Source organism: Canis lupus, chromosome 24 (genome assembly GCF_003254725.2).
Source record: "Canis lupus dingo isolate Sandy chromosome 24, ASM325472v2, whole genome shotgun sequence".
NCBI lineage: Eukaryota > Metazoa > Chordata > Mammalia > Carnivora > Canidae > Canis > Canis lupus.
The window spans coordinates 34,720,385-34,737,154 of NC_064266.1; the positions used below are offsets into that span (position 1 = coordinate 34,720,385).

Here is a 16,770-nt window from a genome sequence, read left to right on the forward strand (position 1 = left end):
CTCCCTTCTCTGACATTTGAAACAGTTCTTTATCTGGAAATCTGTGTAAGCCTCTGGTCTCAGCTCTTGCCGTTTCCCTATAAAATCCTTTAATTAATCATGGTATGTTCCCATTATATTCTGAACATACTAGATAACTATCTCCATGGTATTTATTAACAAGAAAAAGATAAACCTCTTTATTTGGGAGTCATTTCTAATTTACAGAAGTTACAAAAAATAAAGAATATCTAGATATCCTTTTGCTAGATTTATCTACTTGTTTATCATTTGCATCCATGCATGTTCTCACTCTTTCCTTCCCTCTCTCTTTCCTTCCTTATGCACGCATAGTTTTTTTCTGAACTATTTGAGGGTAAGTTATATATATTGATCTTCTTTCTGCTAATACTGCTGTATTCCTTAAGGATAGGGTCATTCTCTTATATAACTATTATATACTTATCAACTTCATAAATGGCCTCTGGCACAAATGTATGGTCTGTCTTCCAGTTTGTTCAGTTGACCTAATAAAGTCTGTTAACAGCATTTCCTTTGCTTCCTGTACAGAATCCAGTCTAGGGTTGGGTATTGCATTTACTGTATTTATTTCTCTTTAGCCTTCTTTTTCCTGGAATATTCCCATAGCCTTTGTCTTTTATGACATTAACATTTTTGAAGAATACAGCCTTTCCCTCCCTTTTAATAGAATGTTCTTCATTTAATGTTTTTCTGAAATTTCCTTACAATTAGATGGAGATTGTGCGTTCTTGGCTGAAATATTGTATAGGTAATGTGGTATCCTGAGAAAGATGCACAACTTCTGGAGACATAGGATATCTTCTGTCCCCACTTGTGATGTTAACATTGATTACTTGGCCAAGATACTGCTAGGTTTCTCCATTGTATAGTTTATTTTCCTTCCAGTCAATAAGCATTTTGTGGGGAGACCATGCAAATACCATGGTTCTCATCACAATTTGCCCTAGATTTAGCATTCATTGATGACTCCTCTCTGATCTTATTTTTCACTGTGTCGGTTCCAAAATGGTTATTTTTTGATTCTGGCATTCCCTTCATACTACCAGTCAGTCCTTACATTATTCTGTAATCAAGAGCCCTATTTATCAGTTTGGACTCATGAATTCCTAGGTTTTTAATTGATAAATTCATTACCTAATTATTTTGGTGCTCCAAATGCCCTAGGTTTAGAAAGTGGAAGTCTTTTTTTTTTTCTTTCTTTCTTTCTTTTTTTTTTTTTAAAATAAAGATTTAAGCATTAGAAAGTGGAAATCTTAATCAATCTCCATGTCCTTGTGTGGAGAATAGTATCAGAGACTAAGATCTTGCAGGGGTAAGGGGAGGTATTCTCATTGCTCATGGGTTCTCCCTTTCCATGGACAGAGCTAGTAAAATATGCATGTTTATACACACATGTGCATGCATAAACATACTTGTACATAAACACATTCATAGCAACGAGCATATACATAGTTGAGAAATCATGAGTTTATATCAGTATGTCCAGCTTCACTCCCTGTCTGTAGACCTCATTCTTGGTACTTTTTCATATTTTTATGTCCCTTTTTGTGCTGTGAGAAACCTTGGCTTCCAACATTGTCATTGTGTTTACTCATTTGCTCTATCCTATAATACATCTCAAATAATTTCAGAGTCGCTTTGCCCATTTTACCACAGTAAACAAACTTACTTAAAGTGGAGAGTTTATATCCAGTTCTTCACTGCCTTACAGCCATCCTGCACAAAGACTGACAATGAATAAAAAATACTGCATTCTTAAATTTCTTGAATCAGCCCTTCCTCCTTCCTTTCTTGCTTTCCCTTCCTTCCCCACTTTCACTAGCCATTCCAACTTTCTGCATAAGGTAGTTAAGGTATTCATTTGAATGAAATTAGGTTCATTTCTTTTTCATTTTTTAAAAAAAGATTTAGAGAGCAAGAGAGAGCAGGCATGCTAGTGCAAGCAGTGGAAGGGGTAGGAGGAGGAGCAGAGGAAGAGGAAGGCAATCTTAAACGGACTCCCTGCTGAGCGTGAAGCCTGATGCACAGCTCCATCCTTCCACCCTGTCGATGTGACCTTAGCCCAAACCAAGATTAGGATGCTTAACTGACTGAGCCACCCAGGCACATCCCCACCGCCACCCCCCCAGCAGCCCCTGCCCCCTCCCTTTTTTAAAGATTTTGTTTATTCATGAGAGAGAGGCAGAGAGAGAGAGAGAGAAGGAGAGAGAGAGAGAGGGGCAGAGACACAGACAGAGGAGAAGCAGACTCCATGCAGGAAGCCTGATGTGGGACTCGATCCCAGGACTGCAGGATCACGCCCTGGGCTGAAAGCAGGCACCAAACCACTGAGCCACCTAGGGATCCCCGGCCCCTGTCCTTTTTAAGTGGGCTCCATGCCCAGTGTGGTGCCCAACTTGGGGCTTGAATTCATGACCCTGAGATCATGACCTGAGCTGAAATTGGTGCCCAACTTGGGGCTTGAACTCATGACCATGAGATCATGACCTGAGCTGAAATCAAGAGTCGATTGCTTAACTAACTACCCATGTGCCCCCAGGTTTCTTTTTTTTAAATGCTCCTTCTCATTTTGATTCATAGAAAACACTTTTAAAAATTAAAAGTATGCAAAAGATATACTTCCCTTGTGTATCGTTTCCCCTATTTCTCATAGGTAACCAGCCTCACTATTTTGGGTTCATCCCTCCCTGTATTTCTTTTGGTAATGGCCAACAGATATAAAGTATGTATTTATTCCCTCCCTTCCTTCCTCCCTCCCTCCCTTCTTTTTTTTAACTTCCTTTCCTTTTCCTTTCCTCCCTCCTTCCCTCCTTCCTTCCCAAAAGGTGTATAGCATGTTGTATATACCCTTTTACACTTTGCTGTTTCTTGTTTAAATAGGTCAAATTTAATAGGTATATATACTGAGAATCCATACAGACATGAAATTTTGTGCACATTGCTGTTTTCATTTACTAATATCGCCTAGAAATAATGCCATATCATGACAAAGGGATCTTTCTCATTCATTTAAAAAATTGTGGTAGGGATCCCTGGGTGGCGCAGTGGTTTGGCACCTGCCTTTGGCCCAGGGCGCGATCCTGGAGACCCGGGATCTAGTCCCACATCGGGCTGCCGGTGCATGGAGCCTGCTTCTCCCTCTGCCTATGTCTCTGCCTCTCTCTCTCTCTCTGTGTGACTATCATAAATAAATAAATAACAATTAAAAAAATTGTGGTAAAATTTATATAAAACTTAACCATTCTAGCCAATTTTAAGCATATAGTTCGGTGGCATTAACATTGACATTGCTGTCCAATATCACCACCATTAATCTACAGACCATTTTCATCTAACTAGAATGAAACTCTGTACTCTTTTAGCAGTCCTCATCCCTTCTTTTCCCAGCCCCTTTCTCATTTGTTTTTTACATAGTTTCCATCATGAGCATGTACCATAGTTAACTCAAGCAGTTAACTATATATGGGTATTACATACATATGTATGGATATGGGTATATGGGTATGTAATGCCCACACCTATGTATGGGTATTACTTAAGTTGTTTACAGTATTTTGCAATTAAAATAATTCTAAACCAAGCCACGCCACCCAGGGATCCCCACCTGTTGTGTTTACCCACAGTCACATTAAAAGTGATTTGATTCAGCACAGTATATTTTTTAGATACATCCACGTTACTGTAAGTATCAGTAATTTCTTTTTATTGTTGAGTGGTATTCTATGTGACTGCCACAACTTTTGAGTTTCTTGTTTTTGGCTACTATGATGAATAAAGCCACTGTGAACATTTAGGTACAAGTCAATGTTGAGTAAATACCCAGGAGTGTAATTGCAGGGTCTTCCATTAAGTGTATGCTTATCTTTTTATTAAAAAAGTATTTTTGTTTCAATTTTTAATTTAAATTCTAGTTAGAAAACTTAGCTTTTATTTATTTACTTATTTGTTTTTTTTTTTTTTTTTTGAAAAGCACTTGTTAGCATTTAATGAACCTCCCCCTATGTGGCTTCAAGCTACTAGAACGCAGGCGCCCCCCACACCCTTTATCTTCTCCTCAGCTCTTCTACTGAAGAATTTGGCCTTCACGATGACAGGCTGTTTTGGGAGCTTTCCCTTTCCCAAAACTTTGTAGTAGCCCGATCGCACCACATCGATAATAGGAGCAGCTCCAGTCTTGTTTTTGGCAGCATTTACCCGTGTCTGCTCACTGACTAAGGTCCACAGTTTATCAAGGTTGACAGTTGGGCAGAAGCTCTGGTTCCTCTTTAAGTGGTAATGTCTCATACCGACTTTTCCGAAGTAACCTGGGTGATATTTGTCGAAGTTGATCCTGTGATGATGCATGCCACCAGCATTACCCCGGCCTCCTGGGTGCTTCCGGTGTTTGCCGATGCGGCCGTGGCCATGGCTCACGTGGCCCCGAAGTTTCCGGGTCTTCCTCAGTCTGGATGGCATGTTGGCGGCCCAGAGGAAAAAGGGTATTTACTTATTTGTTAAAGATTTTATTATTCATGAGAGACACATAGAGAGAAGCAGGCTCCCTGTGGGGAGCCTGATGTCGGACTCAATCCCAGGACCCCGGGATCCCTGGGTAGCTCAGTGGTTTAGCTCCTGCCTTTGGCCCAGAGCGTGATCGTGGAGTCCCAGGATCGAGTCCCACGTCGGGGTCCTTGCATGGAGCCTGCTTCTCTCTCTGCCTCTCTCTCTCTCCCCCTATGTCTATCATGAATAAATAAATAAATCTTTAAAAAAAAAAAAAATCCCAGGACCCCAGGATCATCACCTGAGCCAAAGATAGATGCTCACCTACTGAGCCACGAGGCGTCCTGCTTTTATTTGTTTTAACTTTTAATTTAAATTCTAGCTAGTATGTGCTTATTTTTTTTAAAGATTTTATTTATTTCATGAGAGACAGAGAGAGAGACACAGAGAGAGAGACAGACAGACAGACACACAGGGGCAGAGACACAGGCAGAGGGAGAAGCAGGCTCCATGCAGGGAGCCCGATGTGGGACGATCCCGGGACTCCAGAATCATGTCCTGGGCCAAAGGCAGGTGCTGAAGCGCCTAAGCCACCCAGGGATCCCCTGTATTCTTATTTTTTAATTGTAGGGAGGGAGGAGAGAGAGAGTGGGGGAGCACAAGCATGAATTGGGGAGGGGCAAAGGGAGAAGTAGGTTCCCCTTTGAGCAGGGAGCCAGCCTCAGAGACCTGGATCATGACCTGACCCGAAAGCAGACACTTAACCAACTGAGCCACCCATCTATTCCAAGTATATACTTACCTCTATAAAACTGTGTAACTGTTTTTTGAATTGTCTGTACCACTGTATATTACACCTGCAAGATTAAAGCTTTCAAGTTTGAATCGTTCCCATTTGTTATTGTCACATCTTCAATTTCAGCCCTTCTAATGGGCGGTAGTGGTATTGCATTGTGGCTTTAATTTGCATTTCCATGATGTCTAATGATATATAGATAATAGTTTCTTAGTAACCACATGTATCTCTTTTATGAAGTGTCTAAGTGTTCTGCTCATTTTTTGAATTGAGCAGTTCGTTATTGTAGGAGTTTTTAAAAAATACACATTCTGTATACAGATTCTTTTCACTTTTTAAGAGTATTATGTTTTTAATCTTCCCTTTTTATTTTCTTAATTTTTTTTGAAGAATAGGCATTTTGAATTTTCATGTACAATTTTTTTCAAATATTTTCTCCCATTCTATGGATTAGTGCACTTTTATTATTTTCTCTAAAGAATTCCTAAACATATATAATAGCAAAGTAAGAAGTACAGTTTATTTTTTTAATAAAGATTTTATTTATTGATTCATGAGAGAAGAGAGAAGCAGAGACATAGGCAGAGAGAGAAGCAGGCTCCCTGTGAGGAGCCTGATGCAGGACTTGATTCCAGGACTGTGGGATCATGACCTGAGCCAAAGGCAGATACTCAACCACTGAGCCACTCAGGTGCCCCTTAAGTACAATTTATCAATTTTTTCTTTTGTGGTTAGTGCTTTTTTATGTACTAAGAGATCTTTGCCTACCTGTAGTTTACGATGATCTGTGTTTTCTTGTAGAACTTTTATACTTCTGGCTTTATATTTAGGTCTGTGATCCATTTTGATTTAATTTTTGTGTATGATGTGAAGAAAGGATTGAGAATAAGTTTTTATTTTTTATTATTATTATTTTTAAAGATTTTATTTTTTTTTAAGGTTTTTAATTTATTTATTCATAGAGACACAGAGAGAGAATGAGAGGCAGAGACAGAGGGAGAAGCAGGCTCCATGAAGAGAGCCTGACGTGGGACTTGATCCAGGGTCTTCAGGATCATGCCTTGAGCTGCAGGCGGCGCTAAACCGCTGCGCCACCAGGGTTGCCCTATTTTTTAAAAGATTTTATTTGAGTGAGTGAGAGAGAAAGAGAGAGAGAGATCACAGCAGAGGGGAGGGGCAGAAGAAGCAGGCTCCCCCCTGAGCAGGAAGCCTGACTCAGGGTCTCCATCCCAGGACTCCAGGACTATGACCTGAGCCAAAGACAGATGCCCAAACAGCTGAGCCACCCAGGTGCCCCTGAGGATCAGGCTTAAAATGTCTATTTAAAAGACTCTCCCTTTTCCATTGCATTGTCTTGCTAACTTAAATCAACTGACTGTGTACATTAGGATCTCTTTCTTTTTTCTGTTCCATTGATTGATTTATATACCAATCTTCTGCCCACATATATTGTCCTGATGATTATAGCTTTTATGGGAAGGTTTGAGAGTGAGTAATGTGAATCTTTCAACTTTTTTCCTTGTCATGATTGCCTTGGATAATCCAGGGCTTTTGCATTTTGATAACAAATTTCAGGATCAGTTTGTCAATCCCTGCAATTTTTCAATCACTCTGAAAAACTTCCCTGCAGATTCTAAGTAGCTGGGACATCCTGAACTGTGATGATTGTCTTGTCAGTTCAAAATTACTGGGCTCTTTTGGGGTTCTTTATCCCTATGCTGTGATGTAGAAATTATTTTCTGGCAGAAAAGCTTGGGTAGTGGTAGGATTCACGTTGTTGCCTTTTCCCCTCCAAATATTTCCCTATATCTTAGGGACCACAGTTTTTCACTGCCTGTTCTCTGATACCTGAATATAGTTTGTTCTTATATTTTTTGTCCTGTTCATGGTAGAATAGAGTTTGTTATTCTCTCGGATTAAAGCAGAAGTCCCACAATTGATTCTTGAGTTCATTAGAAAAAAAAGGCTCCTCTCATGCTTTGGCCAAGTTACAGTTTTAAAAAATCTTTAATTTCTTAGCAGAGGTGCAAAAAAAATATGTTAACCATGAAAGCTTCTTTGAGCATTAAAAAAAAAAAAGATTTATTTATTTTAGAGAGAGAGAATACTCCAGTGCCTGAGTGTGAGTGGGGGGAAGGACTGAGGGATAGAATCTTCAAATAGACTTCCTGCTGAGTGTGGAGCCTCTTGTGGGACTCTATCTTACAACCCATGAGATCATCACCACGCCAAAACCAAAAGTTGGATGCTCAACTGACTCAGTCACTTAGGTGGCCACGAGCATTTTTTTTTTTTTTTTAAAGTAAGCTCTAGACCCAATGTGGGGCTTGAACTCATGACCTTGAGATCAAGAGTTGCATGTTTTCCTAACTGAGCTTGCCAGGTGCCCTTGGGCATATTTTATTGAGCAACTTTTGAGGCAAAGGATTAATTTCTGTTCAGAAGTTTTCCTGAAGAATATGGAATTGATCTTTTAAAGTCTTTTATTTGTTCTTGTATTTTGAGACTAGGAAACCAATCCAAACTCTTTACCAGATTTCACTTTGAAGGACCTATAAATTTGAAGTCATTTCTTTTCCAGGTTCTCTAAATGTACGAGTTTAAGGCCTGTCTGGGCATAACCTTCCTTCCACTTTTGAGGTTGGTTCCTATAAGCCAAGAATAGGTACCATGCTCATAGGCATTGACTTACATAAATTACAATCTTAATTTTATTAATGGTGGGTTTTTCATGTCTGGATTAAATGTGAATGATTCTCAGTTATGGCCTTCAAGATATAGCCTCAGTTGTCCAATTACTCTGGTAAATTGAAAGAGTTTTTTACTAAACCTATAAAATTATTGACATCAGAGGTAGACTAAGTTTTTACTTTTTTGCACATATACACACTTCTGAAATTTGAGGTGAGGGAATCAGATGCCCATTATTTGCTGGCCGACAAAAGACAGTGGAAGAGCTAGCATGCAAAACTACCATTTATGCCTGGCTGAGGATGGTGGTGATTTTATAGCATTCGGGGCACATCACTTCCATGAGGTAGGAATTGGGGCTCTGCACAAGGTGCGTCTTGTGCTTCTGCTTTTCCCCAGGAGATGGAGGAAGTCCTTAGGGGCATGTTCTTATGGGGAGATAGTCATCACCGGACAAGTAGCTCAGTACTTTAAATATGTTGTTCCATTGTCTTGTTTTTGAAAAGATAACTTTTATCCTTGTTCCTGTATATGTATGATCCTTTCCATATGGCTGCTTTCAAGATTTTCTCTATTTGTTTTTCAAGAGTTTGACTATGATGTATTCAGGTCTAATTATCTTTATATTTGTTTTCCTTGCGATTCTTTGAGCTCCTTCAGTATGTAGATTGATGTTTTCCTCAGGTTTGGGGAAGTCTTAGCTATTATTACCTCAAGTATTTTTTTTCTCCTTCATTCTGACTTCTGTGACTCCAATTACATGTTTGTTAGATTGTTTTATATTTCTTATGTATACTTAAGTCTCTGTCCATTTTTCTGCAATTTTTTTCTTTCCCTTAGGTTCAGTTACTTTTTTTCTGTCATCCCCAATCTGAGTAATATTCAAAAAGAAAAGGCTTTTATGTCTCATCTTGTTCTTTCAACCCATGGTAGAAAGGTGCTTAAGAAAGACTAATGGATTTATCAAAATTGTGTAACTAGTTTGTGGTGTCACTGAATTAGAATCTAACTCTTGATTCTTTGCAAATTTCAGACCATTTTCTTTCTGTAAGTTGTGAACTTTTATCTTCTAGTAGGTTGCTATCTTGTTAAATGGTCATGCTGTTATGGATAGGAGGAGGGGTGGGTGGGTAGGGGCTATTAATTTTAATTTTCTTCCATTTTATAATGTTTAAGTTCTTACTTGCTTTAAAAAATGATTCTCAGTGGAAGAATTTAAGTATCACTGAAGTCAGTAATACCTTAAGAACTAATCTTTTAGATGACATTCCCTAGCAGTAAAAGTATGTGTATGGTTATTCAATAGAAATTCATCTTTAACCGCAGAAGTTTTAAAATCATGAGTTTTGGACTCTCAGGCGATGATATCATTCTCATGGTCTTGAAAATTAACCATTTGAAGTACAGTCTCTTACTGGAGACTTACCATTCTCTTTTACTTCATGAAAATTTCTTTCTTTCTTTTTTTTTTTTTTAAAGATTTATTTATTTATTTATGATAGAGAGAGAGAGAGGCAGAGGCAGAGGGAGAAGCAGGCTCCATGCCTGGAGCCCGATGTGGGACTCAATCCCGGGACTCCAGGATCGTGCCCTGGGCCAAAGGCAGGTGCCAAACTGCTGAGCCACCCAGGGATCCCAGTGAAAATTTCTTAAACCAATTTTTGTGTCATCTTAATGAAAATGAAAGTACTATGTACTTGGACAAAGGAATGAAAATATTGCCAAGGTCAGGATAATTACTAAGTTGCCTTTATATCACATTTTACTAACATTCTGATTTCTAAAGTTTTATTGTAGCCTTCTATAGACTTTGATATTAAAAAAGTATTAGGAACATATGAATGGCTTCCTAAATTATAAGGATTGTATCTTTGTCCTTCAGTTTAGTTTGAAATTTAATTACTTAAGTTTAAAGGTAACTTTTAATTATAGGTTCTGCTTTTATTATGCCTTATAATTAAAATGAATCAAGCTCATGGGCATCTTATAAAGTAGCTGTTATTGAAAAACTGAGCAATTTAAGGAAATTGCTTTTAGATTTGTATTTCATATATATATATTGAAAAATAGACATTTGTTAATTTCATCAATTGCCTGCCTAGATATAGCATCCCTTAAATTTGAAGCTAGAAAATGCAGTCTTTTTTTTTTTTTAAAGCAGCATGGAAACTAGGAATGGTAGTAGTCTCAGGTTTCCTCATTAGGATCAATTTGCTTGTTTTATAGAATATCACAGGTTCTTTACAGCTAAGTTTTTATGATTGATGGATCTGGTTCCTCATTACAGACCCTTTTAGTTACTCTGTTGACTGCTTCTCCCCCACTCACTATAAATGCTTGCTGATTGCTTAGATTAGGAGATGAAAGTATTGGTAAGATGAAGATACTTCAAACTATTTTTTAAAGGTGATTTACAGGGATGGGTCAAAAATCTGTAGTCATTGGTGATGACCTGGTAAGGGCCATTATTCCTTTTTTTTTCCCCCCCAAATTTATTTGTGTTAGAGAGAGAGTGCAGTGTGTGTGTGCATGCACAGAAGCGGTAGATGCAGAGGGAGGAGAGGGAATCTCTAGCAGATGTGTGCTGAGGGCAGGGCCCTAGGTAGGGTTCATTCTGACCCCAAGATCATGCCTTGAGCCAAAACCAAGAGTCAGTCGCTGAACCCACTGTGTGCCACCCAGGGACCCCTAGGGGACATCATTCTTAACTGTTTTCTTTTTTAGAGGCTAGTAGGAATTTCTAGTTAATGTGACTGGAAAACAAGAACTTCTTACTGGAATCCTGAGCTGGGCCATTTCTATTGAAAGACAGTTGTTAGAACAGCTGTAGACACTGCAGTTACACTCAGATTTCATGAAGAAAGAAGTAAACTATTTGATTTGTTTATTTTTTGGTAGAAATGATTAAGAGCTTGAGCTCTGATGTTGGAAAGAGTTGGATTTAATTTGTAGTTCTGTCACTTGCTAGATGTATGACCTTGGGTGAGTTATTTTACCTCTCCATATCTATTTTTTCATGTAACAAAGGGATAAATTTGAACTTTTATTTGTTCTGTGTATTAGAGGGCTGAAATAGGGATTAAAATGAGAGTAGTAAGGGAATGCCCTCAACACAGTATCTAGCTCAAATGTTAGATTTAGTATATATTTGCTTAACATTAACTTAACATATTTTTTGTTTTTTTAACATAACATCTTAATATTTAGTATGTTTTAATTTAACGTTAAAATTATGTAATATTTTATATAAACAGGAGTATGTATTATTTGTCTTATGAAGTATACTTTGGAAAACACCTATGAACCTACTACTTGAACCTAAGAACTGGAAACTTGTTAGGTATACCTACTCCCTTAGTTTTTTTCTATCTTGTCCTTTTGTTTCTGTTCCAGAGGTAACAGATACCGTAATTCACTTGCTTTTTACAACTTTAAAAATCCACACGTGTTCGTAAGCCATGTTTGGTTTTTGCTTTTAGCTTTACAAAAGATGAGTGTAATGTATTTGCTTTTTATTTTATTTTACTTTTAAAGATTAATTTATTTAGAGAGAGAGAGAGCCAGGGGAAGGGAGAGAATCTCTAGCTGACTTCTCCCGAACTTGGAGCCTGATTCAGGATTCCATCCCATGACTTAGACCATGACCCCAGCCGAAATCAAGAGTTGGCTGCTCAACCAACTGAGCTACCCAGGCAGTTCTAATGTACTTGATTTTCTTTTTTTAAAGATTTATTTATTTATTTATATTTATGATAGACACACAGAGAAAGAGAGAGGCAGAGACACAGGAGGAGGGAGAAGCAGGCTCCATGCTGGGAGCCCGATGTGGGACTCGATCCTGGGACTCCAGGATCGTGCCCTGGGCCAAAGGCAGGCTCCAAACCGCTGAGCCACCCAGGGATCCCCGTGTACTTGATTTTTTAAAAAAAACTTCTGATTGCTTGTAATATTCAACCATGTTTTGTATATATTTTTGCTACTATCATATTGTATTTTTTTGTATGGATTTATTTATTTTTTAAATCTGGAATTGATGGTCATTAGAGTGTCCCCTGGTTTTTGATGTATGAATGAAATTTCAGTGAACATTTTTGTGTATTTTGTTGCAAGATTATTTTTATTGCCTTAAAGTTTTAAAATATAAACTTGATTTTAGCTACTGATATATTAAATTTGCTTTTCCTGTGGAATTTCTCTAGGAAAAGTAAATTTTCTTATTGAAATAGCCCTCTTTTATTAGCTAATTTATTTTATCTTCAGTCATTATTTATTGCAGGATTAGCAATATGTACTGCTATTTTCCTGACACAACTTTAAGTACTTGATTTTAAAAGACAACTTTATTATTAAAAAAAAAAGACAGCTTTATTAAAGTATAGTTTACACATAATAAAATTCACCAGCCTTAAGTTTAAAATTTGCTGAGTTTTGACAAATGTAACCATTACCACAATCATGATATAAAACACTGCCACCACCCCCTGAAGTTCTTTTGTCCTTCTATGCAATCAGTCCACTGATAGCTGGCAGCTCCTGGTCTGCTTTAAGTCACTAGTTTTGCCTTTTCTGAATTTCATATAAATGGTATTCCCCTTATAGTCTATAATGTGCCTTTTGTAATTGTTCCACTTTCCTTGGATATTGTTTTTTTTTTTTTTCTTTGCATTTCAGTATTGGGAGTTGTATTGATCTTTAAACTCACTGATTTTTTTTTTCCTTAGCTGTGCCCTGTCAACTGATGAGCCCATCAAAGGCATTCATTTCTGTTAGTGTTTTTGATTTCTGATATTCCCATTTGCTTTTTTCCTCATAGTTTCCATCTCTCTGCTTACATTACCCATCTGTTCTTGCTTGTTGTCCACTTTTTCCATTAGAGTGCTTAGCATATTAATCATAATTAAAATCCCACAGTTGGTCTCCAGTTTTTTAAAAATGTTTTTAAAGAACCTGGCCTCTTTCCTGTTTACCAGCAAATTTTAGAGGTTTCTTTGCCTGTATCATCAAAATTTGCCTTATCAGTGCAGATGATATTCTCGTTTAAGAATATAGGTGACTACACAAAAACTTGGACGTAAGTGTTCATAGTAACATGATTCGTCATAGCCAAAAAGAGGAAACAAGTTAAATGTCCATCAGCTGATGAATAGATAAATGGTATTTCCATACAATTAAGTATTCACAAATAAAAAGAAATGAACTACTGATGTATGCTATAACATGGATGAATTTGAAAGGCTTTGACTAAGTGAAAGAAGCTAATCACAAAGGACTAGATATTTTATGATTCCATTTGTATAAATTGTCCAGAATAGATGAATCATTAGAGACAGAAAGAGTAATGGTCTCCTTTAGGTGGGAGAGAGGTAGCATGAGATGGCAGAAAATAGGATTAGGGGAGAGAACAGCTAAGGAATACTGGGCTGCTTTTTTGTGTAATGAAAATGTTCCAAAATTGATTTTGGTGATGGTTGTATAACTGAATATATTAAAAGGTTATTGAATTGGGTACTGTAAATGTATGGTATATGAATTATATCTCTATAAAGTGTGAAAGAATATACCTGATATATAGAGGTTAAGATCTATATGCTGCTGTGAAGGAATTTTATGGAAAAATAGTTATTTTTCTCACGGCACTGACCTCAGAAGGTTTGCTACCTGTCCCAAACATTCCTGGGTTTCTTTCTTTCTTTTTTTTTCTTTCTTCTTCTTCTTCTTCTTCTTTTTTTTTTTTTTTTTTAAAGATTTTATTTATTTTTTTCATGAGAGACACACAGAAAGGCAGAGACACAGGCAGAGGGGGAAGGAGGTTCTCTGTGGGGAGCCCGATGTAGGACCTTGATCCCAGGAGCCTGGGATCATGACCTGAGCCAAAGGCAGACGCTCAACTGCTGAGCCACTCAGGTGTCCCATTCCTGGGTTTCAAAAAGAACACATGAATTGAACTTGCCTCAAGGTTTTTTAGAGCCTTAGTCTGTCTTTGTTACAGTAGTCAAGCTCTAATTATAGGACTAATGTTAATTCCAGTACCAAATCTTTTTCATGTAGCAAGAAAATTTATGTCAAAGACTTTAAAAATTTATTTATTTATTTATTTTAGAGAATGTGAGTAAGTGTGGATAGAGACAGAAGGGAAGAGAGAATTCTCAGGCAGACTCCTTGCTGAGTGTGGAGCCTGATTCAGGGCTAAATCTCAGGACCCTGAGATCATGACCTGAGCTCAAAGCAAGAGTCAGATGCTTAAATGACTGAGCCACCCAGGCACCCCTGTCAAAGACTTTCTTAAAAATTAATCAAGTCATACCCAGACCTATCTACACTTTTTTTTTTTAAAGATTTTATTTATTTATTCATGAGAGACAGAGAGAGAGAGAGAGAGAGAGAGAGAGAGAGGGGGGGGGGGGGCAGAGACATAGGCAGAGGAGAAGCAGGTTCCCTGCAAGCATCCTGATGTGGGACTCAATCCTGGACTCTGGGATCGTGTCCTGAGCTAAAGGCAGATGCTCAACTGCTGAGCCACCCAGATGTCCCAATCTATACTTTTATGGACAAATAAAGTCCATTTGTCCATTAAGTGTTTATAAGATGCTTATGGGTATCTTGTAGTATGTCCAGAAATTGTGCTCTTAAGCTTGTAACATCTATTTAAAAAATTACCCAGAAAGCCATAATTTTAGTGGATCTACTGTTTTAGGCTGATGAAGTGCTGTGGTTATAAGTGGAAAAACCAGAGTTATTTTGTTTTAGATAATCTGACCACACTTAGTCCCTCACCCCCTTTTAATTTTTTTTTTAGGTTTTATACTTTTAATAGTCTTCCTATGGAAAGAAGACTGACTAGTGATATTATATTTAAACTGTGGAGGGATGCCTGGGTGGCTCAGCGGTTGAGCACCTGCTCCTGGCTCAGGGTGTGATCCTTGGTCTCGGGATCCAGTCCCACATCGGGCTCCCTGCCTGGAGCCTGCTTCTCCCTCTGCCTATGTCTCTGCCTTTCTCTCTCTGTGTCTTTCATGAATAAATAAAATCTTAAAAAAAAAACAACTGTGGAGACTATACGATGATGATATGTAGGAGGATATGCATGCATTTATAATTTAAAAGCTTAAGCATTTTAATTTAATGTTGATCACACAGCAACTTAATTGTTTAAAAAGATTTATTTGTTTATTTGAGAGAGAGAGAATGAGTATGAGTTGAAGGGGGAGGGGCAGAGGGAGAAGGAGAAGCAGATTCCTTCCTGAGCAGGGAGCCTGACTCTGCTGATCATGACGTGAGCCAAAGGCAGATGCTTAATTAACCATCTGAGCCATCTAGGTGCCTCGGCAACTTACTTTAAAAAGCAACTTTTTTGAGTATAGGGTCCATACTATACAAAAATGCTTTTATTATTTTTATTCTTTATTTTTTTAAAAAGGATTTTATATATTTATTTGAGAGAGAGCAAGCACAGAGGGAAAATGAGAGGGAAAGGCAGGGAGCCGAGCCTGTTGAGCAGGGAGCTGGACTCTGGCTTGATCCTGGAACCCGGAGATCATGACCTGAGCTGAAAGCAGATGCTTAACCCACTGAGCTTCTTGTAGCTCAGAGATGCTTGTAAAAGAAAATTCCTATTGATATTTTATGTTCTTATTATTAAAGTCAAAGACTGAACATTAACCTGGTTTGCTTTAGATGAGGCTTTCAGAATATGTAGAGAAAAGTGTTAGAGTTGTAAGATCCATCTTTGACATGAATAGCAAACTATCTAAACTGCACTAAATTCAATCACTGTTTTTCTGTTCTTGGTGAAAATGGTGGAGATAAGGTTTTAGTAATTGTTTATAGTCAAGGTTCATAAAAAGGGCAGGCAGTTCATTTGATTTGGAAAATATAGACATAAAAGAATTTGTCACATTAGTAATGACATAGCTCTTGTAGTACTTAATTTTGTAACTTAATTAAGAAATATAATTGGCCTAAATATCAGCTCAATGATCTAAAAAGTGAACTGCTGTACAAATAGTTTGTGCCACTGTTATAAATGGCCCTATCATATGCCAAATTCTCAGAGTAATTACTTTCTTATGATTCTTTGTTTCTAAAATCTGTATTAATAAGAATATGTTTTTGAATCTGTGTAATATTTAACATATAAAGCCTCTAAACTTCTGACCTTGAATAGAATTTGCCATGTATAGCCATTACATGCAGCTGCTGGATTCAGAATTGCCTTTTCTGGGATTCTGCTTTGTGAAAAATACTGTGTATTAGACACGAGTACATGGCAGCTGACATTTATCAAGAATAACAGGAGCCTTACTCATTTTCACATTTTAAAGTAACTTTGAAAGCTTTGCATGTGCACACATGCTCAACATATGTTGCTAACATTTAAATATATTTTTCATCATATATCAGTGAAACCAAATTTCAGTCTTTAATGAGCTTCAACACTAAACTTATACTGTGTGAGTACACAAACATCTAAAGATCAACATTGCAGGATATTTAATTCACTTCCATAGAATTTTGTCTTTTATACTTTAAAATTATTACAAGTAAAAATCTCCCTATTGTATTCTGGGTAGCACTCTTATTACATAATGTGTTATTTGGCATTTCTTTCATTCCCCTACTATAAAATCTGGCCCTAATATAGAAAAATGGATTATAGAAATTATTTTTTTCCAATCAAGTACAGGTATATTGCTCTTCTGTTTGAATTTTTATAGAGCTAGTTCTTTTACTGGTGGATGACATAAATAGGATTGGAATTGCATGATTTTTAGTCTTGGTTC

The 16,770-nt window shown here is 37.5% G+C and overlaps 2 protein-coding genes across 7 annotated transcripts in view; one reads left to right on the forward strand and one right to left on the reverse strand.

The window, feature by feature from the left end:
* NCOA3 (nuclear receptor coactivator 3) overlaps positions 1-16,770 on the forward strand; it is a 145,395-nt gene that overhangs the window by 72,341 nt on the left and 56,284 nt on the right. The window lies entirely within an intron of this gene.
* Positions 3,992-4,497, reverse strand: LOC112674081 (60S ribosomal protein L27a). The gene has a single exon (XM_025470350.3). It carries the CDS (start codon positions 4,474-4,476, stop codon positions 4,030-4,032), a length of 447 nt encoding a protein of 148 aa, XP_025326135.1. The 5' UTR covers positions 4,477-4,497; the 3' UTR covers positions 3,992-4,029.